This window comes from Salvelinus sp. IW2-2015, linkage group LG4q.1:29 (genome assembly GCF_002910315.2).
Source record: "Salvelinus sp. IW2-2015 linkage group LG4q.1:29, ASM291031v2, whole genome shotgun sequence".
Classification (NCBI taxonomy): domain Eukaryota; kingdom Metazoa; phylum Chordata; class Actinopteri; order Salmoniformes; family Salmonidae; genus Salvelinus; species Salvelinus sp. IW2-2015.
In genome coordinates this window covers 77,972,378-77,998,669 of record NC_036842.1, presented here as the reverse complement: position 1 = coordinate 77,998,669, position 26,292 = coordinate 77,972,378, and the positions used below count along the sequence as shown (strand labels likewise).

Genomic DNA, 26,292 nt, shown 5'->3' with positions numbered 1-26,292 from the left:
AGCACTGATGGGTCATCTCGGTGAGTAGGCAACATAAAATACACCCAGATCTTTGTTGCGCCATCTTGGTGGTTTACATTATAGGAATTTCCTGAGTTTTCCTCGCATCCCCAGCATAAGGCGCATAGTAGATTACAGGCGCAGCTGGGAATTTATGTCGCTCTTTAACACATAGATTAGGGATCCTCTGTATTCCTGTTGATGTTCCCTTCCCTGTACATGCCTTAGATATGTTCCTTTGGGGTCGGAGAGCTGATTGAGGAGAGGATCACAACGCCCATACAGCTATGAAGAACGCAGGGGGATCAAACGAGGAGAGAATAGAGTCCTCTTTTTGATCGACTCTGCCTGCGTTCCTGTTGGTGTTGGGGTCTTCCCTGTTGGCCCTCATTTATGATCGATTAATTATCGTGGTACAAGGACACTCAAGGGATGGTCCTGTCATGTTTCAGGTAGATGTGTATGGGTGTTTCCTTAGGTGCCACTACGGTGGAGATACACCAAACCAGGTTTACAACAAACAATGCACATTCCTCCCGAATATGCCATCTTGGCACTCGCATAACTTCTGTAAGAAGAAGGCGGTCAATTACTCCACCTCCAATACGACCGGGCGGATTGTGCGATAGATTCTCTGGTAGATCCGCTACAACTTCCCAGGAGTCACGTGTATCCTCATGTCACAGAGAGGAGACGGCGGCTCATGGAGACATATGTCACCAGAATCTCTTGGAACAGGGATAACATTCGGACCTTCCATCTACAACATGGTTCTCCTCGAGTTTTCTTTTTTTGTGAAGAAGAAGGATTATGAGAAGTATATGCCCGTTGTATTGATTATCGAGGATTAAATCAGATCACGGTAAATACGTTACCCGCACCCCTCAATAGCCAGTATGACCCAGTCATTACACGGGGCGCGCTGTCCTTCACAAATCCTGGACCTCAAGGAGCTGCTTACAACCGGTGCACGAATTAAGGGGGGAGATGGAGTGGAGACAACATTTAGCACCAACTACATAGAGCATATATATGAGAGTAACGAGTCATGCCGTACGGGTTAATGAATTGCTTCCATCAGTGCTTCCAATCATTTCGTGGATTGAGATCTTCAGGTGACCTGCACGTGGCAGGGTGTAGTAGGTTGTATATAGGATGACATTCTAATATACTCCGCACACGCGCGAGCAATGGTGTCCCTTGGTGCGTAGGGTTTGGTCGACTGTTGGAGCATGACCCTGTACGTCAAGGTGAGACATGTCTGTTCTACCACGATCATCTCCTCCTAGTGGTAACCGCTTTTCAAGCGTCAGAGAGTAGAGAATGGAGAATGACCGCTATTTCAACACGTAGTGTAATTTGGCCGACTCCAAGCCACGGATAAGGAGGTGCAGCAGGTTTTTAGGGTTTGCCAACTACATACCGGAGATTATTGGGGTTTGTCAGTAGCGGCTCCCCATATACTCATTGCTGAAGGGAGGACACGAGATTGCACTGCCAGTGGACAGCTGGGGAGCGGACAAGTGCTTTGGTCACCTTGAAGGCTCTGTATTACCTCGGCTCCAGTTCTGGCTCATCTGATCCTTCATTAGAGCATTCATAGTTTTGAGTGGAGGTCGAGTCGGGGATAGGGGCTTTGCTTCTCAGCGTTCGGCTACGCCACCAAGCTCCGCCCCTGATAGCATATACATTATTTCGAAGAAGCTCAGCCCGGCGGGAGCGAAAACTTATGATGTGGGAAGTTTGCTGGCTGTTTGTCAGGCTCTGAAGAGCCGTTGGAGGACACTGGCTTGAGGGGGCTAGACACCTTTCTTCAATTTGAACTGACCACGCAACTGGAGTAATAACCGGCAGCGAGGAGAATGAACCCTCGCCAGGCAGGTGGGCCATGATTATATTCAACCCGTTTTTGATTTCACCCCATATACACTAAAAACACAGAGTTCCCAGAAATTAAGGCAGATGCACTGTCCCGGCTGTATAGAATACAGAGGAGATGAGATCACAGATCCCACTTCCCATAATTACAGCTCTCGCCTGGTGCACGGATGGTGTGGGAGAGTGACGCGGACATCGAACGGGCGTCACGTACAGAGTCACATTCCACATGACTGTCCAGAGCGGGGCGTCTGCTACGTTCCGTTTTGATTGCCCGATCGCTTGATCTGTTGGGGTCTATACATCAACCCTCCTTCGTGGTCATCCTGGTATCGGTACAGGACGGTGCGCTGGCCTTTTGGGAAGTACTGAGTGGCCCACTATATATAAGAAGGACGTGCGGCGTTTATGTTTCCTCCTGTTTCGGTTGTTGCACAGTTGCACAGGCACCTAGAACATATATCCAGAGGGAAATTACAACCGCCTTCCCGTATCCCACAGCGACCATGTCCAACCAACATCGGTGGATTTCGTAGGATCTTCCCCCTCGGGTCGCGGAAGGTAAACCGATCGATCCTGGTCGTTGTGGATCGGTTTTCTAAGTGCCTGCCGTCTCCTTCCTTTGCCCGGTCTACACTACAGAGCATACTACAAACTGCGGAGGCTCTGTTCACTCATGTATTCCGGAACACTACAAGGAGAGTGCCTGAGGATCATATGTTTCTATAGATCGGGGTCCCAATTTAACGTCTAGAGGTCTGGAGGGCGTTTATGGAACGCATGGGGATCTCGGTCAGCCTTACCTCAGGTATATACCCCGGAAAGCAACGGCAGGTGGAGAGAGTAAACCGGATGGTGAGAGTAGGTTTCTGAGGTCCTATGCCAAGACGCAGGGGGGAGTGGCAGCTTACAATCCCTGGGCGCAGAATGGCCACAAAACTCCCCCCACCCTCTAGACCTAATAATCACCTTTTCAGTGGTGCTACGGTACCAAGCCTGGTCCTGGCACCATGGCATCAGAGCCAGATTGAGGCTCCTGCGGTGGATTGTGTCCGACCGCACCGCAGTGAGGCCCCGGTGTATGCACGGGGGATCGGGTCTGGCTCTCGAACCGAACCTACCCTTCACGATGCCCGGAAACTGGGTGCCGCGGTTTGTGGGGCCATTTAAGTCCTGAGGAGATATTGAACGAGTTTGTTATAGGTTACAACTCCCCCTGATTACCGTATTAACCCCTCGTTCCATGTGTCTTCTCCTCAGGCCGGTGGTGGTCTGGTTCCCGCTCCAGCAGTCTGAGGTACGGGAGGTTCCTCGCCCCCTCTTGACATCGGAGGGGGTCCCGGCGTATAGCGTAAGGAGCCATCAATCGATTCTAGGCGTCGGGCGAGGGCCTTCAGTACCTCATGGAGTGGGAGGGTACGGTCCGGAGGAGAGATGCTGCCTGGTACCGGTGGGAGGACATTCTAGATCCTTCTATGTTACAAGAGTTTCACCGTCTCCCACGGATCGCCCTGCACGCTCGCCCCCGGGTCGTCCCTCGAGCCAGGTGTCGTCGCGCTGCTGGAGCCGCGCGTCAAGGGGGGGTACTGTCACGACTTCCGCCGAAGTCGGCCTTCTCCTTGCTCGGGTGGTGTTCGGCGGTCGACGTCACCGGCTTTCTAGTCACCACGATCCATTTTTCTGTTTCGTTTTGTTTTGTCTGTATTATACACACTGGTTTCAATCCCCTATTATGTTCGCTATTTAATAGCTTTTATCATTGTTTTGTCCGTGATTGTTGTTGACGTTAGTGGTTGTTGTATTTTCTTATATATTTTGTTAAATATTCCCGTTGTGAATTTTGCTGAGATTTTGAGTAAACGTTTTGTGTTTCGCTCAAGCACTGGTGTCCTGCATATTGATACTGCTACTTTCGCCGCACACAACCTGACAGTTGCTCTCGCTGCTTGGTGATTTTTATCCACCTCTCCGCAGACGACACCATTCTGTATAGCTCTGCGCCTTATTTGGACACTGTGGTTAACAACCTCCAGATGAGCTTCATGCCATCAACTCTTCTTCCGTGGCCTCCAACTGCTTTTAAATGCAAGTAAACTAAATGCATGCTCTTCAATCAATCCTGCACGCACCTGCCCGCCCGTCCAGCATCACCACTCTGGACGGTTCTGACTTAGAATATGTGGACAACTACAAATACCTAGGTGTCTGGTTAGACCTGTAAACTCTCCTTCCAGACTCACATTAAACTCTCCAATCCAAAATGAAATCTAGAATTCGGCTTCCTATTTCACTCATGCTGCCAAACATACCCTCGTAAACTGACCATCCTGCCGATCCTCCGACTTCGGCGATGTCATTACAAAATATCCTCCAACAGCAAATTGGATGCCAGTATATCACAGTGCCATCTGTTTTTCACCAAAAGCCCCAATACTACCCCACCACTCAACCTGTATGCTCTCGTTGGCTGGCACCATCGCTATATACTCGTCGCCAAACCCCACTGGCTCCAGGTCATCTACAAGTCTCTGCTAGGTAAAGCCCCGCCTTATCTCATCTCACTCGTCACTATAGCAGCACCCACCTGTAGCACGCGCTCCAGCAGSTWTATCTCACTGGTCACCCCCAAAGCCAAATCTTCCTTTGGCCGCTTCTCCTTCCAGTTCTCTGCTGCCAATGACTGGAACGAACTGCAAAAATCTCTGAAGCTGGAGACTCTTACCTCCCTCACCAGCTTTAAGCACAAGCTGGCAGAGCAGCTCACAGATCACTGCACCTGTACATAGCTCATCTGTAAATGGCCCATCCAATCTACCTCATCCCCATACTGTATTTATTTCTTTATCTTGCTCCTTTGCACCCCAGTATCTCAACTTGCACATTCATCTTCTGCACATCTACCATTCCAGTGTTTAATTGCTATATTGTAATTCCTTTGCCACCATGGCCTATTTATTGCCTTACCTCTCTTATCCTACCTCATTTGCACATGCTGTTTATAGATTTTTCTACTGTATTATTGATTGTATGTTTCTTTATCCATGTGTACCTTTGTGTTGTTGTATGTGTCGAACTGCTTTGCTTTATCTTGGGCAGGTCGCAGTTGTAAATGAGAACTTGTTCTCAACTAGCCGACCTGGTTAAATAAAGGTGAAATAAAAATAAATCCATCAGAAGCGATGGTCCTGCTCCATTTTTTAGCAAAGTGGGAGACTTCTTCTAGGAAGGKTCCCTGGAAGGCATTTGCCATTCAGTCAAAGAGTGTTGACATGGCGGTGATACTCTCAGCACATCGGAATAGTGTGCAGTCTGGGGAGTAGACAAGGAGTAGGTAGGCGGGAGTGCTTTCTCCAGTAGATTGTGTAAATTCTTAATGTGTTTGCTAAGAGTAGCCACTTCTTCTCTATAGTCCTCTGCAAGTATAAAATTGTGGCATTGGAACTCTGGTTGGTCCACATTGTCCCGGAAGAGAGCATAGTACAGTTCCTGCAGCGCACAAATATTTCTCCTKCCAGTCAAAGAGTTGCCGTTTCTCAGGGTCAATGAATACCCATACTCGTGTCCTAAATAGTATCCCTTTGAGTATGAGAAAAAAATTATGTTTTTAAAAGTATGCAGCATTTCCAAAATTGAGTATACTTTAAATGCCYGCATGTCATATTMATTTTGCCTTTGACCACAGCTGATCAATTAGATATGGGGATGCGCTACCRAAATCAACGAATAGGGAAACAACGCAATTACACATGGCGTATTCTCRGTATGCAAAAATAGAATGTTTAATAGCATGCAACATTTCGAAAATCGAGTAAGGTTTAAATGCCAGGATGTTATACTCATTCCAGCTCTTCATCTAGTAGAATTAGATGCACACTTTTCCACAATGCATTGGAAAAGGTGGGCTGTGAGTGATGGGCCCYAGCCAACAACAAAACTAGGCTACTTAATTGGGAAGATGYCTGAAGCTTCTGTGTTGGTGTTCAAATGTAGRCTAAGTCATTTTTGTTCTCCTTAAAATGATGACAAGCATTGCATTGTAGGYTACATCTTTGAGAATGTAAGTGTTTTATATTTTATTTTTACTCAAAGTGGATTTCTGTTTTCTCACTGAAAAGTGTTTATTGTTTTCTTCGTCAGAGCTTTTAGTCTTGTCGTCTATGACAAACATGTGTGGCTCAGTTGGTAGAGCATGGCGCTTGCAACGCCAGGGTTGTGGGTTCATTCCCCACGGGGGGACCAGGATGAATATGTATGAACTTTCCAATTTGTAAGTCGCTCTGGATAAGAGCGTCAGCTAAATGACTTAAATGTAAATGTAAACAGAAAGTCTATATATTTTTTTTAAATCTATGAATCATTTGAGATAAATGGCTATAAATCTATGTCAGTGGCTGCGATGTAGAGTTGGGGACCTTACATCTAAGTTAATATGAGATGGAAGGAGAGTTSCTACGAGTTCAGGAAGCCAAGCTAGAGCTCTGTGAGACTTTCACATYGACGGGGGCAGATGTTTTGATCAAGAGAGACCTTTAGAAAATATGCTCTAATACTACAGATACAAGTATGTATTTTACAATTATAAGGAAGGTGAAATCTTATAGTTAATCATTTTATAATTTGATTATGCTATATTTAGAAAGCTTATAAGTAAATTSAAGCCTTATTCATCGTTTTATTGAATAGGAAATACATCATACTGTACATCATATTTGTACTGTGTACTTGAACTTATGTCCTTAAAAGTGACTCCACCTCAGCAATTTATAAAACATTTTACCAGAAAGGTGAGATGGCAACCTTTCTTTGAGTATGCAACATTACTAGTTATTGTTTATGGCCCTTTCATGATAAATAATAACTTTTATGCCGATTATACCGATTTACATTTTCAATCCCATTGAACTGTTTAATGAGGCAGTCTAGAYAGTGCAGGTAGGCCTAGACAGAGCAAGTGTTTGRTGGTTGCAGCCCTGTTCCACCCCTTTATGTTACTTTATTAATATATTCAAATGAACCCATTGTATTTATGCTAACTAGGCACATATACTGTTCTATATTCTAACACAACATATTGTAACAAATACCTGATACCATTTAGAACATTTATATATGAGTGCATTAAGAATAAGTGAAATTTGACAATACATTGAATACCTGGATTTTCATCAAAATCCCTGAACTCCCGTGTGGCTCAGTTGGTAGAGCATGGTGCTTGCAACGCCAGGGTTGTGGGTTCGTTCCCCACGGGGGGACCAGGATGAATATGTATGACCTTTCCAATTTGTAAGTCACTCTGGATAAGAGCGTCTGCTAAATGACTTAAATGTAACTCCATTAATTATTTGTCTGTGCCAGCAAAATGTTTTATGTGCTATAATTCGTTCAATATCTGATGAATTTAAAACATTCTAAAAGTTTGAAGTATCTTCATCCATTGTCCAACTATTGCGTTTATTAGAATTGTTTTKAAAACCTTTTAACAATTTTGGTGACCGTTATTAAGGACATTATCACTGCCACATTTACACTCAGGCATACATTATCAGGAAATTATCATTACATTATCATGACATTAGCAGGACATTATCAGGACATTAGCAGGAAATTATCATGACATTAGCAGGATATTATCATGACATTAGCAGGACATTATCAAGACATTATCATGACATTATCAGGAAATTATCATGACATTAGCAGGATATTATCATGACATTAGCAGGACATTATCATGACATTATCAGGAAATTATCATGACATTAGCAGGATATTATCAGGACAATGATGATTAAGTACAAAATTGTATCCACTCAACTACTGAGTAAATCGCTCTGGATAAGAGCGTCTGCTAAATTACAATTTTAAATATATATATATATATATATTGAATTAACACATTATCATTGTAGTACCAATTAGTCATGAATCAAGTGTGATAATCGTTGTCAGAATTTTTCCTCTGAGGAATATTTAGAATGATAAAAGATTAAGCTGAGGAGTGATGGAATTTGACAAAGTTTAAAAACCAACTTCAAATGGTTTGACTGTGTCTCTGTGGTGTCTTTKTTCTCCTCCAGAGCAGGGAGGGTTACGACCTGCTGGGCTGCACACAGAACATGGCTGACCACATCAAGACCAAGTGGACCAACCCTGAGGTCAGTACAACCAAACTGTTACAACTAACATTCCAATATGGCCGATGGTGTTTCTACCTCGGAACATTGCTTTGAACGAGTACGTCTGATGATTMTTTTCCTTCAAATTCTATAACAACGAATCCCATCAGTGGCAGTATGAAATATCAATCTATCGTGAGCTAAAGATGGATTACACAGAGATTACATCGTAAATGAGACAGAGGGGGTATACATGAGAGCCAATTATTCCCATCTATTCACTGTGTTCCTTTCACTGGGAGGGCTTCCATTTGGCTCCCTGTCTAAGAACCTAGAGATTTATGACATCACCACCTAAATCTGTCTTCATCTCCTCCCAGACACACATACATGGCTCTGTTGAGCAGGACTATAGACAAGATATCGTCACAACATCCTTGTTTACTGCTGAGACATAGTACAGAGTCCTGGATTGCTTTCATACAGTGCTAGTGACTGTAGRTCTTCCTCTAGGTAGTTTATTGTTTAGTGCAAGTTATTGAACATGCATGTTTGACATGGAGTAGGTTATTTGGCAGGGGTCCTGTTAATAGAGTGATATTAGTAGAGCTTCCTTTAGTGATATTGGTTCCCACAGTAGCCTATGGGATTGGCAGGTGGCTAAGTTGTAGTCCCTCTCGGCAAGCTACCTCAGGTAGACCAATTTAAACAACTGAAATAGACTTTCACTATTCCAGGTCGACCTTGTAAAGGATAGCTGTAATTCCTGCCCAGATAGGTTAGTGTGGGGACACAGTCACTGGAAATCAAACGGTGTGCATGCGTGTCTGGGAGTTAGGTCAGTGCTAACCAGCCAGGTCTAATTTATTTACCATAGACAGTGTTGTACCTGGACCCCCAGCGAACCCTGCAGGCCTAACGCTCTGCTGTGTCGTTACATAACTCTGTCTCCCGCTGAGAGCTGACCTGCAGCCATGCACCATAATCTAGCAGGTTCATTTGAACACCCTTTGAAAAGGTAATACCCTTATGGGCAGCCCCAGCCCCGGCAATTTATCATACTGACATATCAACGCTGCCCCCAGGCCTTCCCGCTGCCCCCAGGCCTTCCCGCTGCCCCCAGGCCTTCCTGGACCTTTTGTCTTCTGTACTCCCACCAGAGAGGTGTGGCGTGTTCAGGAAAATCCACTTCCCTCCTTATTCACAGGCTGACATGTCAGGAACCATTAGATGGATTTGTCGCTGTGTCCTCTCCACGCTCTCGAATGTCACAGCTTCTCATTATACAAGACTGCAAGCTGATACAGTGCAGTCAACCGGTGGCAGAGGGAGGGGGTGTGAGTGATGGGGAAGTTTGAAAATATGTAACTTTAGCATGGTAAAGTGAGTCGAGCAAGAGAAGAGGTGTGTGTGTGTACAGTACCATCCCCCTGCGGCGCATGGAGATATGGGCTCAGAGACGTGCAGATTCAAATCCCCATACCTGAGGCAGAGTACACAATTAAGTAGAGGGAATGTAATTCAAGTAAACAACAGTTAGGGGTTCAACTTTTTTATCCACTCAGCTCCTTACATGCACACACACGCACACGCACAAGCACGCACATTTTACTATCCTTGTGGGGACATGAAATTGATTTCCCCTAAACCTAACCCTTACCCTAACCTTAACCCAAAACCTTAAAATAGCGTTTGTCCTTTTGGGGACCTGTGTATTTTCTTGTTTTTCTATCCTTGTGGGGACTTTTGGGGATTTCCGGTACCTACGAGGATAGTAATACACACACAGCTCAAGCAATTTTTTCAACTGTCAACACATTCAAATGAATAGAAGCCGTGTACTGGAGATGCGTTGGTTGGGAATTGTGTAGAGGTACGCGTTCGGGCTGTGCGTCCCTCGCGGATGGTGGTGTCAGAGCCACATAGCTATGTCACAAAGGGTTGCTGGACTATTGCTCTCAGCGTCTCTAGACTATGATTTAKGCTTAACTGCCTGCCTGCTTGCCTGCCAACCTTCCTGTGTGCGTGTGTGCTTGCATGTGTGTCTATGTGTCTGTCTCTGAGAGCAGGTAACAGTGTGTTAACCGGGGGGATCTAGGCAGCAGGTAGTCAGCATATTTACCTCTGTCTCATATTTTATTTACTGTTTCCTCTGCTTAATGCAGTCAGTGGCACAATGCCTGCTGGGGTGGTGCTGCTGGCTGCCTCTCGCTCGCTCGCTTCAGACAGGGYCCATATTAGGAGCACCGAACACACACACACACACCTTCCGACTCCATCCCTTTTCCCTGCTTCAGAAAATCTAGAAAAGTACACATTAAAGCTGTCACAGGGAGGCCAGGAACAGACAGAAATGCATGGGAAAAACTAACTATTTCTTTCTTTCTCCTGCTCTTTCCATCTTTCCCTCTCTCTCTGCCTCTCCCTCCCTTTGTCCTTCTTTCTTTCCTTTCACAGCATTTTAATTGCATTACCGTATGTATCATTGCCCAGGAGCTCACTGTACCTGACTTTCCTTCACAACCGTGAAAGGCGCAGGGCATTGAAACTCCTGCCGTTAGAATGCCACAGGCCCTCTCTCTCCCTCCCTTGCTTTCCCCCTGTTTACATTACTTTAGAGTAAAAAAGGGTGAAAGTAAACAGTAGCAGTGCGTGAGTAAAATCACTGGGGAGCCAGAAAAAAAGCCCATCTACAACCTATGTGTTGTGATAATTGCGTTGTTTGCTCTATATCCTGTTAGTTCATATGYCTTGCGACCGTGATATATAGGCCTAACACCAAGACAATAAGAAGACACAGTGGCAGAATAAATTCAACCACACCTCTGTGTCATCACAAAACCGGAGAGTAACCTCTGTCTGGTGAAGTCCACAAAGCATATTGAATGTAACAAACAGTTACATGACCTACAGCATGGCCAAGCAAGTTAATATTTCTGACATTTTCGGACTACTAAACCACTATTGTTAGAACCACGGGACGTTACCGCAAGTCGCAAAGAAAACAGGAGCTGCCTTGACTATGCCAGCCCCATTTCAACTTCAACATCATTAAATCACCTAAAAGATACCAAAAACGATTTAGTCCAATCAACGTAAGCTAACTATGATGTGGCTGTCCATGGTTCTGATTTCTGTGTGTGTGTGTGTGTGTGTGTGTGTGTGTGTGTGTGTGTGTATTTGTGCAGGTGGAAAAACATGTTGACTCACCCTACTTGTAGAGAAACGACATTGCCATCCTCCGCTCGTTCATGTTGACAAAACGGTCTATGACTCTGTCATACAGTACACGCTGTTATTTTTTGTTGTCCTAGGCTACCTGGCTAAAATTCTTGCTTGAAAGCCTAAATTTCTTTCATGGACAACAATGCGCCAGGCCAGTTAGTAAACATTAGCCTACTACATCTAGCTACATATTTTACCATCCTCTCAGGCCAGGGGCACAATGTAAGAATTTATGGTTGGATCAGAATCAGATTTTTCTTTGCTCTCAATGTGATGTGATTGGAGTGAAGCCAAATCCAAAGTGGCTTCCCTTGACACTTTTTTKGGGGTTCGCCAGGACCATTCACAGTTGAGCTCACTTAGTTTAGCTCAACGCTGATTTGCTATTTATACTTTTTTTTTTTATCAAGGGAGGCCAAGTGCTCGCTGGCTTCCCTTGCATTCAATGCTATGGGTGGCAATAATGTCATATTACTTTTGACCAGACCGCATCAGATAGATGATTTACATATACCGAGAGTGGCAATTTTTTCTGAATGAGATACATTCAGCCTCTTGTGAATTGAAGGAAAATCATGAAACACAGTCAATTGTTTGGGGAAGCCTGGCTTCCCTTGGCATCCATGAATACACGCCACTGAAAGTAAATAAAACATGTTACCTCTCCTCTGTTGAGTTAGTGGGTAATTTGGAGAATTTGATTGCTGGCAGAGAAACGCCGATAACGGAGAGAGCGAGAGTGCAGAATGGGGCTTTGGATCTCCCTGGAAAAGTGTTMATTTGGAGTGGGGCCATTGTTGCCAGAGGGAGGGACTGACAGTTCAAAGTCATTTGCTCCTAATGTTCCATTAATGCTTTTTAGCCCTTTTACAAACATTACACAGACCCTGGGACTGGGGATGAGCACCAGCAGGACCTATATGGGAGGAGATGACCTTCASAGAAAGTTTCATAACAAGTGTACACAGAGATGCGCAGTATGTATTTTAAATATGCATTTCAGTTACTTCTGAGTATTTTACGCTGGGCTGAACTACACTCCAATGTATTTTGTAACAAGATACTTTCRAGAACTCTAATTAGTATTTTCAAAATACCAAATACTTTTCTATACCACTTGTTTTATAGTGGTTCACCATTTTTTGCCCCCCTTTCACTTTGCATTGGTATCAGAAGTCTGATGGCACTATGTTGTGTTATTTTTTCGTTTTTATTTATTTCACCTTTATTTAACCACGTTGGCCAGTTGAGAACAAGTTCTCATTTACAACTGCCACCTGGCCTAGATAAAGCAAAGCAGTGTGACAAAAACAACAGCACAGAGTTACACATGGGATAAACAAACGTACAGTCAATAACACAATAGAAAAATCTATATACAGTGTGTGCAAATGTAGAAGGCAATAAATAGGCCATAGTTGAGAAATAATTACAATTTAGCATTAACACTGGAGTGATAGATGTGCAGATGATGATGTGCAAGTAGAGATACTTGGGTGCAAAAGAGCAAAAAAAACTAAAAAACAATATGGGGATGAGGTTGTTGGGTGGGCTATTTACAGATGGACTGTGTACAGGTGCAGTGATCAGTAAGCTGTGTCTGCTAAATTGACTTAATGCGTATGGAAAAATGGACAATCGCAAAGCATGCAGAGTATTATTCTTATGAGCTCCRCCCTGAAACAAGGTTTTGCCTAGAAGGGATATAGCTTTTGTAAAAATGTACTTTTCTTGGCAGATTTAGGGGAACTTACGCAGCAGGTTAGGAGAATTAACATAGCAGGTTAGGAGAATTAGGTTMAGCTGTATCTCATCTAGACATGACCCTGAAACAAGGCCAATAATAATACCCAGTGTGCTTTGTAGTTTATTTTGGTATGTTMATTTTCACATATACATTAACATTTTGGTCATTTAGCAGACACTCTTATCCAGAGTGACTTACAGTGCAACCAAGGTTGATAAACAACAACATATCACAGTCATGGCAAGTAAAACATTTCTGTAGCCGTTACTGAGAATGTTGTTGCTGCTCGGGCCGGCTACTTGAAAATGTATTCCTATATTTTAAAATACATATATTTAAATTAAATACATTTCAAAATACAAGTATTTTTWATTTTAATGCAATTACTAAATACCCTTAAGATCAATGTATTTTGTTATTTTTGCCCATCCCTGAGTGTACAGGACTTAGATGTTTTCTAATCTTCCGAAGCCGTTAGGGCRTATGTATACTAAAGATTTCAAATTTAWGCATGACTATGAGTTCAAGTGATCGTTAAATAAAATTGTAAACATATACAGGCTTTAGCTGTTTTGGAGCTAAGTAGGTAATGTTTTCCTGTTTCTTATAAATGGCATGATTAGCTGGTTGTGTCTTTTGCTTTGGTCTATTTCTGAGTGTTGGCTCTGTTAGCATTCTCTATCAGTACTAATTGGTAGCACYACGTTCTGAATCTCCAACCCCAAAGGAGCCACTGTCCGTTGTCAATTTCATTGGAGTGTACACTGTATAGACTTCTGCAGTCATGTGCACAGCACTCTCTCTCATTACCAATGTTTAAGAAATTTGCTATATTTAGTCAAACACAGATCACAACTCTTCTCTGTAACATGTTGATACCAAAGAGCCGTTCCGTCTTTAACATTTTGATACCAAACAGTCGTTGTCTGTCTTTGTGTAGCCTCAGAGGCACAGTGGCCCAATGCCCACACACTTGCCAGTGCCCTCTCTATCTCTTTCCCTCCCCCCTCCCCTTGTTGAGCCCTGTACACAAACACACACTCTCTCTCTCTCTTTCTTTCTTTCTTTCTTTCTTTCTTTCTTTCTTTCTTTCTTTCTTTCTTTCTTTCTTTCTTTCTTTCTTTCTTTCTTTCTTTCTTTCCTTCCCCCGGTGGCTCCAGTTGGAGGCCTCAGTCTGCTCCAGTGTAAGATTAGCCCGCATGGCTGCCTCCCCTCTCACTATCAGGACTACCAGGGAGAGAGGTCCAAATGCAGAGGGCCATGCTCCATAAACAGAGGGCCAGTGCTAGGAGTGCACCCCATCCCCTCTGGTGCAGGAGTTGTAGGGACCCAGCAGCAGAGGGCATGGGGGTTCACTGGAGGCCCTGGAGGATAGTAGAGGTGGTGAGAAAATGTGTCACCGTGTCAGATTGATGACATGTCCACAGCAAATTTGCGATCGGAATTTCACCACACACAGTGTTAAATTTGAAAACTTTCTTAGAAAGTATATTTGACCATCTCAAATAGTTTTAAACTAATAGTTTTCTAAGGGTTGATAAACTAATATGGGTGTTACATATTCCGACTTTAATTACAGGAGAAGTTATATTTTCTACAACCAGATCTCTATCGATTCCCCTATCCAGCTTCTCCAGTCTCTATGTATGCTTGCTGCTACAGGGAACTACCAAAATAAAGGAAACACCAACATGTCTTAATAGTGCGTTGGGCCACCACAAGCTGCCAGAACAGCTTCAGTACACCATGGCATAGATTTTACAAGTGTGTGGAAGCACCCCGTTATTTCAATATACAAAAGGTGTCTGGACCCTTCTCTAACATGCCAATTACATAAAAAATGTAGATTTGGTTTTAAAAAACACTTCTCCTTTAACACTTCATTAGAGCTGATGCTGTTACACTTTCTCAGTGTTAGGGAATTAGTAACTCGTTTTGGGTTGTAGTTTTAACACTAAGGTGTAAAGWCTTATTTCCATATTTATTTCCCATGGTGCCTTTTGAGTGAATTGGAGGTACCAGTACCACCCATGACTGTGTTTGCTAGTGACAGAGACATGATTGTAGCATTTGATGGCTTTCAGTCTTGTAGCCTTCACCAAGTGAGTGCCTAAGTCAATATTTTATCATAAAAATGTAATTATTTATGACTATACATTACTTTGTTTTACAATACCATACTTTAACAGACTCGTTTTACCCTAACACAGTGGTCTGGAACTCCTAGTTTGCAGGCCACATTGGCAAGTCACATTTTTCTGGCTTGCAAAGTGGTATATCATTCTTATTGGAATCCAGCCACAGTTAGTATAGCTAACAATTGGAGAAAAAAAATTGCCCACAACTCAGTTAGAATGGGTGCGAAGGTAGAGAAGATTACTATATGAGACTACCTAAACCATCTAAATGGGAACAACCATCTCAATAACRGGTGAAATAAGTTCAACCACTTACAGATTGGAATAGTTTGGATACACCTACCCATTCAAGAGTTTTTCTTTATTTTTACTATTTTCTACATTGTAGAATAAAAGTGAAGACATCAAAACTATGAAATAACAAAAATGGAATCATGTAGTAACCAAAAATGTGTTAAACAAATCAAAATATATTTTAGATTTTAGATTCTTCAAAGTAGCCACCCTTTGCCTTGATGACAGCTTTGCACACTCTTGACATTCTCTCAACCAGCTCCATCTGAAATGGTTTTCCAACAGTCTTGAAGGAGTTTCCACATATGCTGAGCACTTGTTGGCTGCTTTTCCTTCACTCTGCGGTCCAATCATCCCAAACCATCTCAATTGGGTTGAGGCCGGGTGAATGTGGAGACCAGGTCATCTGATGCAGCACTCCATCACTCTCCTTCTTGATCAAATAGTCGTTACACAGCCTTGAGGTGTGTTGGGTCATTGTCCTGTTGAAAAACAAATGATAGTCCCACTAAGGTCAAACCAGATGGGATGGCATATCACTGCAGAATGCTGTGGTAGCCATGCTGGTTAAGTGTGCATTGAATTCTAAATAAATCACAGACTGTGTCACCAGAAAATCACCCCCACATCATCACACCACCTCCTACATGCCTCACAATGGGAACCACACACGCGGAGATCATCCGTTCACCAACTCTGCATCTCACAAAGACAGCAGTTGGAACCAAAAACCAAAAATCTAATCAAATCAAATGTATTTATATAGCCCTTCGTACATCAGCTAATATCTCAAAGTGCTGTACAGAAACCCAGCCTAAAACCCCAAACAGCAAGCAATGCAGGTGTAGAAGCACGGTGGCTAGGAAAAACTCCCTAGAAAGGCCAAAACCTAGGAAGAAACCTAGAGAGGAACCAGGCTATTAGGGGTGGCCAGTCCTCTTCTGGCTGTGCCGGGTGGAGATTATAACAGAACATGGCCAAGATGTTCAAATGTTCATAAATGACCCAGCATGTCAAATAATAATAATCAGAGTAGTTATCGAGGTGTAGCAAGTCAGCACCTCAGGAGTAAATGTCAGTTGGCTTTTCATAGCCGATCATTAAGAGTATCTCTACCGCTCCTGCGGTCTCTAGAGAGTTGAAAACAGCAGGTCTGGGACAGTAGCACGTCCGGTGAACAGGTCAGGGTTCCATAGCCGCAGGCAGAACAGTTGAAACTGGAGCAGCAGCACGGCCAGGTGGACGGGGACAGCAAGGATCATCATGTCAGGTCGTCCTGAGGCATGGTCCTAGGGCTCAGGTCCTCCGAGAGAGAGAAAGAAAGAGAGAATTAGAGAGAGCATACTTAAATTCACACAGGACCACGGATAAGACAGACGTACTCCAGATATAACAAACTGACCCTAGCCCCCCGACACATAAACTAATGCAGCATAAATACTGGAGGCTGAGACAGGAGGGGTCAGGAGACACTGTGGCCCCATCCGATGATACCCCCGGACAGGGCCAAACAGGAAGGATATAACCCCGCAAACCCAGACAGGAAGATCACGTCAGTGACTCAACCCACTCAAGTGACGCACCCCTCCTAGGGACGGCATGAAAGAGCACCAGTAAGCCAGTGACTCAGCCCCTTTAATAGGGTTAGAGGCAGAGAATCCCAGTGGAGAGAGGGAACCTGCCAGGCAGAGAACAGCAAGGGTGGTTCGTTGCTCCAGAGCCTTTCCGTTCACCTTCACACTCCTGGGCCAGACTACACTCAATCATAGGACCTACTGAAGAGATGAGTCTTCAAAAAAACTTAAAGTGAGACCGAGTCTGCGTTCTTCACATGGATAGGCAGACCATTCCATAAAAATGATCTATAGAGAAAAGCCCTGCTCCCAGTGTTTGCTTAGAAATCTAGGACAATTTAGGAGGCTGTGCTTTGACCGTAAGTACGTTAGGTATGTACGGCAGACCAACTCGGAAAGATAGGTAGGAGGAAGCCCATGAACGCTTAGTTAACAGTAAAACCTGAAATCAGCCCTTGTCTTACCAGGAAGCCAGTGTAGGAGGCTAGCACTGGAGGAAATGATCAAATTATTTGGGTTCTTCAGGATTCTAGCAGCCGTTATTTACACTAATCTGAAGTTTATTTAGTGCTATCCGGTAGCCGGAATAGAGCATTGCAGTAGTCTAACCTAAATAACAAAAGCATGGATTAATTTTTCTGCATCATTTTGGACAGAACATTTTCTGATTTTGCAATGTTACGTAGATGGAAAAAAAGCTGTCCTTGAAACAGTCTTGATATTTCGTCAAAAGAGAATCAGGTCCAGATAACGCCGAGGTCCTTCACAGTTTATTTGAATACTACAACCATCAAGATTAATTGTCAGATTTAACAGAAGATCTCTTTGTTTCTTGGGACCCAGAACAAGCATCTCTGTTTTGTCCGAGTTTAAAAGTAGAACGTTTTCAGCCATCCACTTCCTTATGTCTGAAACACAGGCTTCTAGCGAGGGCAATTTTGGGGCTTCACCATGTTTCATTGAAATGTACAGCTGTGTGTCATCCGCATAGCAGTGAATGTTAACATTATGTTTTCGAATGACATCCCCAAGAGGTAAAATATATAGTGAAAACAATAGTGGTCCTAAAACGGAACCTTGAGGAACACCGAAATGTACAGTTGATTTGTCAGAGGACAAACCATTCACAGAGACAAACTGATATCTTTCCGACAGATAAGATCTAAACCAGGCCAGAACTTGTCCGTGTAGACCAATTTGGGTTTCCAGTCTCTCCAAAAGAATGTGGTGATCGATGGTATCAAAGGCAGCACTAAGGTCTAGTAGCACGAGGACAGATGCAGAGCCTCGGTCTGACGCCATTAAAAGATAATTTACCACCTTCACAAGTGCAGTCTCAGTGCTATGATGGGGTCTAAAACCAGACTGAAGCATTTCGTATACATTGTTTGTCTTCAGGAAGGCAGTGAGTTGCTGCGCAACAGCTTTTTCCAATTGTTTTTTAGAGGAATGGAAGATTCGATATAGGCCGATAGTTTTTTATATTTTCTGGGTCAAGGTTTGGCTTTTTCAAKAGAGGCTTTATTACTGCCACTTTTAGTGAGTTTGGTACACATCCGGTGGATAGAGAGCCGTTTATTATGTTCAACATAGGAGGGCCAAGCACATGAAGCAGCTCTTTAAGTAGTTTAGTTGGAATAGGGTCCAKTATGCAGCTTGAAGGTTTAGAGGCCATGATTATTTTCATCATTGTGTCAAGAGATATAGTACTGAAACACTTAAGTGTCTCTCTTGATCCTAGGTCCTGGCAGAGTTGTGCAGACTCAGGACAGCTGATCTTTGGAGGAATACGCAGATTTTAAGAGGAGTCCGTAATTTGCTTTCTAATGATCATGATCTTTTCCTCAAAGAAGTTCATGAATTTATTACTGCTGAAGTGAAAGCGATCCTCACTTGGGGAATGCTGCTTTTTAGTTAGCTTTGCGACAGTATCAAAAATAAATTTCAGACCAAAGAACAGATTAATTGTCAAATGTCCATTGCTCGTGTTTCTTGGCCCAAGCAAGTCTCTTCTTATTATTGGTGTCTTTTAGTAGTGGTTTCTTTGCAGCAAATCGACCATGAAGGCCTGATTCACGCAGTCTTCCCTGAACAGTTGATGTTGAGATGTGTCTATTACTTGAACTCTGTGAAGCATTTATTTGGGCTGCAATTTCTGAGGCTAGTAACTCTAATGAACGTATCCTCTGCAGCAGAGGTAACTCTGGGTCTTCCTTTCTTGTGGCGGTCCTCATGAGAGCCAGTTTCATCATAGCGCTTGGTGGTTTTTGCGACTGCACTTGAAGAAACTTTCAAAGTTCTTGAAATTTTCTGAATTGACTGACCTTCATATCTTAAAGTAATGATGGACTGCTTATTTGAGCTGTTCTTGCCATGATATGGACTTGGTCTTTTACCAAATAGGGCTATTTTCTGTATACCACCCCTACCTTGTCACAACACAACTGATTGGCTCAAATGTATTACGAAGGAAAGAAATTCCACAAATTAACTTGTAACAATGCACACCTGTTAATTGAAATGCATTCCAGGTGACTACCTCATGAAGCTGGTTGAGAGAATGCCAAGAGTGTGCAAAGCTCTCATCAAGTTAAAGGGTGGCCACTGAAGAATCTCAAATAAAAAATGCAATTAGATTTGTTTAACACTTTTTTGGTTACTACATGATTCCATATGTGTTATTTCATAGTTTGGATGTCTTCACTTTTATTCTACAATGTATAAAATAGTAAAAATAAAGAAAAACCTTGGAATGAGTAGGTGTGTCCAAACTTTTGACTGGTACTGTATACTTAAACGTTTTTGGAAAACGTGGTCGCATTAAAACAACTGAGGGATATTTTACTGTAACTCTGTTACCAAACTTTACATCTGCACAGTTCTTCCAGGAACTGTGTTTTTGTGAAATTTTCTGTGTAAGTTATTCAAGATGGTCCTTGTGTATTTTTTGTTAACCTTTATTTAACTAGGCAAGTCAGTTAAGAACAAATTCTTATTTACAATGACGGCCTACCCTGGATGACGCTGGGCAAGTGCGTCTCCCTATGGGACTCCCAATCACTGCCGGATGTGAACCAGGGACTGTAGTGACACCTCTTGCACTGAGATGAAGTGCCTTAGACTGCTGCGCCACTCGGGAACCCATATAGAGTTTTATAGTTTGTTAAACTTTGAAATCAATGGTTTTTGTTTAAAATGTATGCCAAAGTGAAAAATCATGGAATTACCCGCCAATAGGTGTATTGGGACAGAAAAAGTAACTTCTAGAATCAGTACACTGGTTCTGTGCCTACTAATTTTCTGTGATTGGATCGCCTGGAATCAGAATGAATGATGGACATTTTTCAACTCCCCCCATATGAAGGAAGTAAATCAAAAATTTTACATGTCTTTGTTGAGTTAGGGAGTAATTTGGAGAATCTGATTGCTTGTGCAGAAATGCCAATAACTGACAAGACTTTGGTCCCCAAAGTCTCCTCAACGCTTCACCATCTACGTTGTCGTGTTGTGTTGGAGACAGAAGCATCCCAGTGAGGGGCCTGCTAGTGGAGGTGTCATATTCTAATGAGTCATAGCTAAAGAGAACTCGGCGGCCTTGGGAGATGGGAAATGGATTAAAAGGGAGTCCCAGTAGGCAGTTCAATTGCCCTGAAAGCCAAACAGATGGCATGGCAGAGGGGCTCTGAAGACTCTATCTGCAGACTGGAGCCATGGAGGAGAGCCTGGGGAGGAGATGCACCATGCCAGGCTGCAGCCAGGTAGCAACCACATGGCACAGACACAGGGCTGGCTCTAGGCTTTTAGGGGCCCTAAGCGAGATTTGGTTGGGAGACCCCCCCATCTTGCGGCAAAACATTTGTGGCCCCTCTCTTCAAGGTGAATGTTTAGTTTTTTTCTTGCAATTCTACACATTTTGCCTTGGGACGTAGAGAAAATATTGTAATTTTAATGGAAGTATTCTGCAATTCTAGTACACATTTTTCCATGGGGCGGAGAGAAAATGTAGCAGTTGTATAACACATTTCATGCAATTCTACTCATTTTACCATGGGGCAGAGATAAACAACTTGCAGTTTTACAGCTAATTTACTGCAATTCTACACATTTTGCAATGACTTATGCCATGTTAATATGATATCTGAGGGAGAATGACTAACAAAATCAATAGGAGCCTCCTGGAGGTAAGGGCCCCTGGGCACATACTTATTGTCATGAGTCTTGTCCTGGAGGCATAACTGAGTGATTTCCCCTGAGATAGACCACCAGCAAAGTCCAATTTTGGTCTTATTTAGGCATTATGGTTAGCAGTGCGGTTAAGGTTTAAAAACATATTTTTGTGACTTTGTGGCTGTACCAGCTAGTGACCGTTCTGCAGAGCTGCCTCTAGAACAAGATTCACTACGAAAAATGCTATCCTGCTCCTATATGCCCGGTCGGTATTCGGCCATGATTACTACAAGTTTAGATAGCTGGCTAGACTAACTACCAATCTAAAAAGTGATAGCTGACATGACTAATTGAGTGACTGTCACTGACTGACATGACAAGAGAAAAACTGCTGATGCACTACCACATTTTGAAATTGCACCTAGTGTATTCTACTATTCTTACTCTCAACAGTAAGTTGAGACCCCTAGCGACCGGGGGCCCTAAGCGACCGCTTATGTCGCTTATGCCTTGAACCGGCCCTGCACAGAGAGAGAGGAAGATCATTAATATGACACTCCGAGAGCGAGAAACAGAGAAAAATAGGAGGTTGAGGCCCCATCCCCTTTTCACTCTCACTCTCTCTCAATTCAAATCAATTCAAAGGGCTTTGTTGGCATGGGAAACATATGTTTACATTGCCAAAGCAAGTGAAATAGATAATTAAAAAAGTGAAATCTCTGTCTTTCTCTCCTTATCCCTCTCCCTCTTCATCTTTCTGTCGCTCTGTGTTCCTCCTTCTCTCTGTCACCTTCTGGCACTAGTCTTTTACCCCATCATCCTCTGTTATTTTATAATCTCCTCGTCTCTCTTTTACTTCTACATTTATGCACTGGCTCTCTACGTCTCTGTCTCTTTTCCCGGTTTTAGGTCTATATCTCAATMATTTTTATCCTACAAAGGTAGTTCATTCGAGTTCATGTGAAATGACAGTAATGTATCTCCTCACCTTACTGAACTCTCTCTCACTTTCTTCACCTTCTTCTCCATATTTGACCTTCTTCCTCTCTTCCTTCATCTTCCTAACACACTCTCTCCCTCTCACCTTCGTTTCCATCTTAAGGCTGGTTTATAGTCCGTCTAATAACATGTCTATAGACCATTTGAATGCGACAAGTGTTGTTTACAAAAACAACATTAATTTATAATAACGGGCGTGTGTCTGTAGACTGTCAATGAGACTATTGCACCCTCTCATCCTCCTCTTCTTCCTCTAATTTCTTCACATTCTCCTTCCATCTCCAAAAGTATTTGAACTGAAATATTTACCATATCTCTCTCTCTTTCTCCTTCCCTCTGTCTCTTCAGATGTCTACAGAGCAGTTGGAGGCGTATGTCAACAGTCAGTTTGATGACCTCTATCGGCTGGTTCGTCTGGAGGAGAAGAGGACCCTCCACCTGGTTGACCTGAAGGAAGCCTTCCTGACTGCCGCCGCCGCTGAGAATATCGCTGAGATCACCATCCACACCAGGCGGCTCCAGGAGGAGATGGCCTGCATCACACAGCAGCTGGGCCAGMTGGACCAGGCCGGGGCACAGCCTGGGGCCGCAATAGCACCCCTAGTCCAGGGAGGAGCACCTAGCCCTTGCCCCAGACCAGCGGTGAGGCATCTCTCCCTTATACACCACCATGGTCAAGGTAGATGTTACCACTATAGGCACTGATCTTGGATTTGTTTACCATCCCTTAATATAATAACCTTAATCATTGGGGGGGTAAAGCAGCAAAGACTTTATAACTGACCCATCACACTAGGATATCTGAAAGGCATAGCAGGCAGCTTCATGTTGATTGGTATGAAGTGTACAGGGGTAAAATCAGTTTATACAAGCTTCTTTTTATTGGAAAGCAGCTTGTGTAAAACTATGGTGGGTTCTTAGATGTAAACATGTTTAGCACTGCATRGCCAAGGGCTTAAGTGTAGCTGTGTATGTCCTCTGACTGCACACACGTACGCACCCACACACACACACACAACAGCTGGAAATACTCTACCGCCTATTGTACATACCAATCTCTACCAAGGTTAAGTTTTCACATGCCCACACCATTACTCAAATACACAAATATACACAGATATATATTCTCACTTACTCACACACACACACACACACACACACACACACACACACACACACACACACACACACACACACACCCACACACACACACACACACACACACACACACACACACACACACACACACACACACACACACACACACACACACACACACCACACACACACACACACACACACACACACACACACACACGCAACCATTTCAATGTTTTTACTGAGTTACTGTTCATATAAGGAAATAAGTCAATTAAATTCATTAGGGCCTAATCTATGGATTTCACGTGACTGGGCAGGGGCGCAGCCATGGGTGGGCCTGGGAGGGCATAGGCCACTTGGGAGCCAGGCCCACCCACTGAGGAGCCAGGACCTGCCAATCAGAATGAGTTTGTCCCCACAAAAATACTCTATTAAAGACAGAAATACTCCTCAGTTTCATAAACTGTCCGGGTGGCTGGTGTCAGACATTCCTGCAGGTTAAGAAGCCGGATGTGGAGGTTGTGGGCTGGCGAGGTTACACGTGGTCTGCAATTGTGAGGCCGGTTGGACATAGGGCCAAAWTCTCTAAAACGACGTTGGAGGCGGTTTCTTGTAGAGAAATTAACATTGAATTATATTGCACCAGCTCTGGTGGACGTTCCTGCAGTCCGCATGCCAATTGCATGCTCCCTCAAAATACATCTGTGGCATTGTGTTGTGTTACAAAACGGTACATTTTAGAGTGGCCTTTTATTGTCCCCAGCACAAGGTACACCTGTGTAATGATCATACTGTTAAATCAGATTCTTGATATGCCACACCTGTCAGGTGCATGGATTATCTTGTCAAGTGAGAAATGCTCACTAACAGGGATGTAAACAAATGTGCTCACACAATTTGAAAGAAATAAGCTTTATGTGCGTATTAAACATTTCTGGGATCTTTTATTTCAGCTCACGAAACATGGGACCAACACTTTACATGTTGCGTTTATATTTTTGTACAGTATATACACTATATATACAAAAGTATGTGGACACCCCTTCAAATGAGTGGATTTGGCTATTTCAGCCACCCCTGTTGCTGGCAGGTGTATAAAATCAAGCACACAGTTATGTAATCTCCATAGACAAACATTGGCAGTGGAATGGTCTTACTGAAGAGCTTAGTGACTTTCAACGTGGCACTGTCATAGGATGCCACCTTTATAACAAGTCAGTTTGTAAAATTTCGGCCCTGCTAGACCTGCCCCGGTCAACTGTAAATGCTGTAAATGTGGAAATGTCTAGGAGAGACAATGGCTCAGCTACCGAGTGCTGAAGCACGTAGATATCATCCTCGGTTGCAACACTCACGACCAAGTTCCAGACTGCCTCTGGAAGCAATGTCAGCACAACAACTATTCGTCGGGAGCTTCATGAAGTGCATTTCCATGGCCGAGCAGCCGCACACAAGCCTAAGATCACCATGCGCAATGGCAAGCATCGGCTGGAGTGGTGTAAAGCTCGCCACCATTAGACTCTGTAGTAGTGGAATGTCGTTTTCTGGAGTGATGAATCACGCTTCATCATCTGTCAGTCCGACGTACGAATCTGGGTTTGGCAGATGCCAGGAGAACGCTAACTGCCCRAATGCAGTTTGGTGGAGGAGGAATAATGATTTGGGGCTGTTTTTCATGGTTCGGGCTATGCCCTTTAGTTCCAGTGAAGGGAAATCTTAAGGCTACAGCATACAATGACATAATAGACGATTCTATGCTTCCAACATTGTGGCAACAGTTTGGACAAGGCGAGGTCCATACAGAAATGGTTTGTCGAGATCGGCGTGGAAGAACTAGACTGGCCTGCACAAAGCCCTGACCTCAACCCCATCGAACATCTTTGGGATGAATTGGAACGCCGACTGCGAGCCATGCCTTATCGGCCAACATCGGTGCCCGACCTCACTAATGCTCTTGTGGCTGAATGGAACAAGTCCCCGCAGCAATGTTCCAACATCGAGTGGAAAGCCTTCTCGGAAGAGTGGAGGCTGTTATAGCAGCAAACGGGGGACCAACTACATATTAATGCGCATCATACTTTGGGTCATGTAATGTACAGTACCAGTCAAATGTTTGGAATAAGCTAACATTTTGTAAATTATTCAGATTGTTTTTTTCAACTGCAAACCAAAGACATACATACAATATCAGTCAAAAGTTTGGACACACCTACTCATTCAAGGGTTCGTCTTTATTTTTACTATTTTCTACATTGTAGAATAATTGTGAAGACATCAAAACTATGAAATAACACATGGAATCATGTAGTAACCACAAAAGTGTTAAGCAAATCTAAATATATTTGATGACAGCTTTACACACTCTTGGCATTCTCTCAACCAGCTTCATGGAGGTAGTCACCTGGAACGTATTTCAATTAACAGGTGTGCCTTGTTAAAAGATAATTTGTGGAATTTCTTTCTTTCTTTTTTATTTTTTTTTATTTCACCTTTATTTAACCAGGTAGGCTAGTTGAGAACAAGTTCTCATTTGCAACTGCGACCTGGCCAAGATAAAGCATAGCAGTGTGAACAGACAACACAGAGTTACACATGGAGTAAACAATAAACAAGTCAATAACATGGTAGAAAAAAAAGAGAATCTATTACAATGTGTGCAAAAGGCATGAGGTAGGCAATAAATCGAATAATTACAATTTAGCAGATTAACACTGGAGTGATAAATCATCAGATGATCATGTGCAAGAAGAGATATTGGTACTGGTGTGCAAAAGAGCAGAAAAGTAAATAAATAAAAGCAGTATGGGGGTGAGGTAGGTAAATTGGGTGGGTAGTTTACAGATGGACTATGTACAGCTGCAGCGATCGGTTAGCTGCTCGGATAGCAGATTTTTAAGTTGTTGAGGGAGATAAAAGTCTCCAACTTCAGAGATTTTTGCAATTCGTTCCAGTCGCAGGCAGCAGAGAACTGGAAGGAAAGGCGTCCAAATGAGGTTTTGGCTTTAGGGATGATCAGTGAGATACACCTGCTGGATCTCTCTCAACAACACAGT

At 43.4% G+C, this 26,292-nt stretch overlaps 1 protein-coding gene across 6 annotated transcripts in view; it reads left to right on the top strand.

The window, feature by feature from the left end:
* Positions 1–26,292, top strand: part of LOC111962582 (tripartite motif-containing protein 44) — a 112,409-nt gene that overhangs the window by 30,226 nt on the left and 55,891 nt on the right. For 5 of the 6 annotated variants that reach the window (XM_070443140.1, XM_023985749.2, XM_023985747.2 and 2 more), the window contains 2 exons: positions 7,956–8,033; positions 22,487–22,780. In XM_070443140.1, the coding sequence (XP_070299241.1) occupies positions 7,956–8,033; positions 22,487–22,780 (372 nt within the window). Of the gene's footprint in view, positions 1–7,955; positions 8,034–22,486; positions 22,818–26,292 lie in introns of all 6 variants that reach the window. The other variant, XM_023985750.2, reaches the window with a different exon arrangement.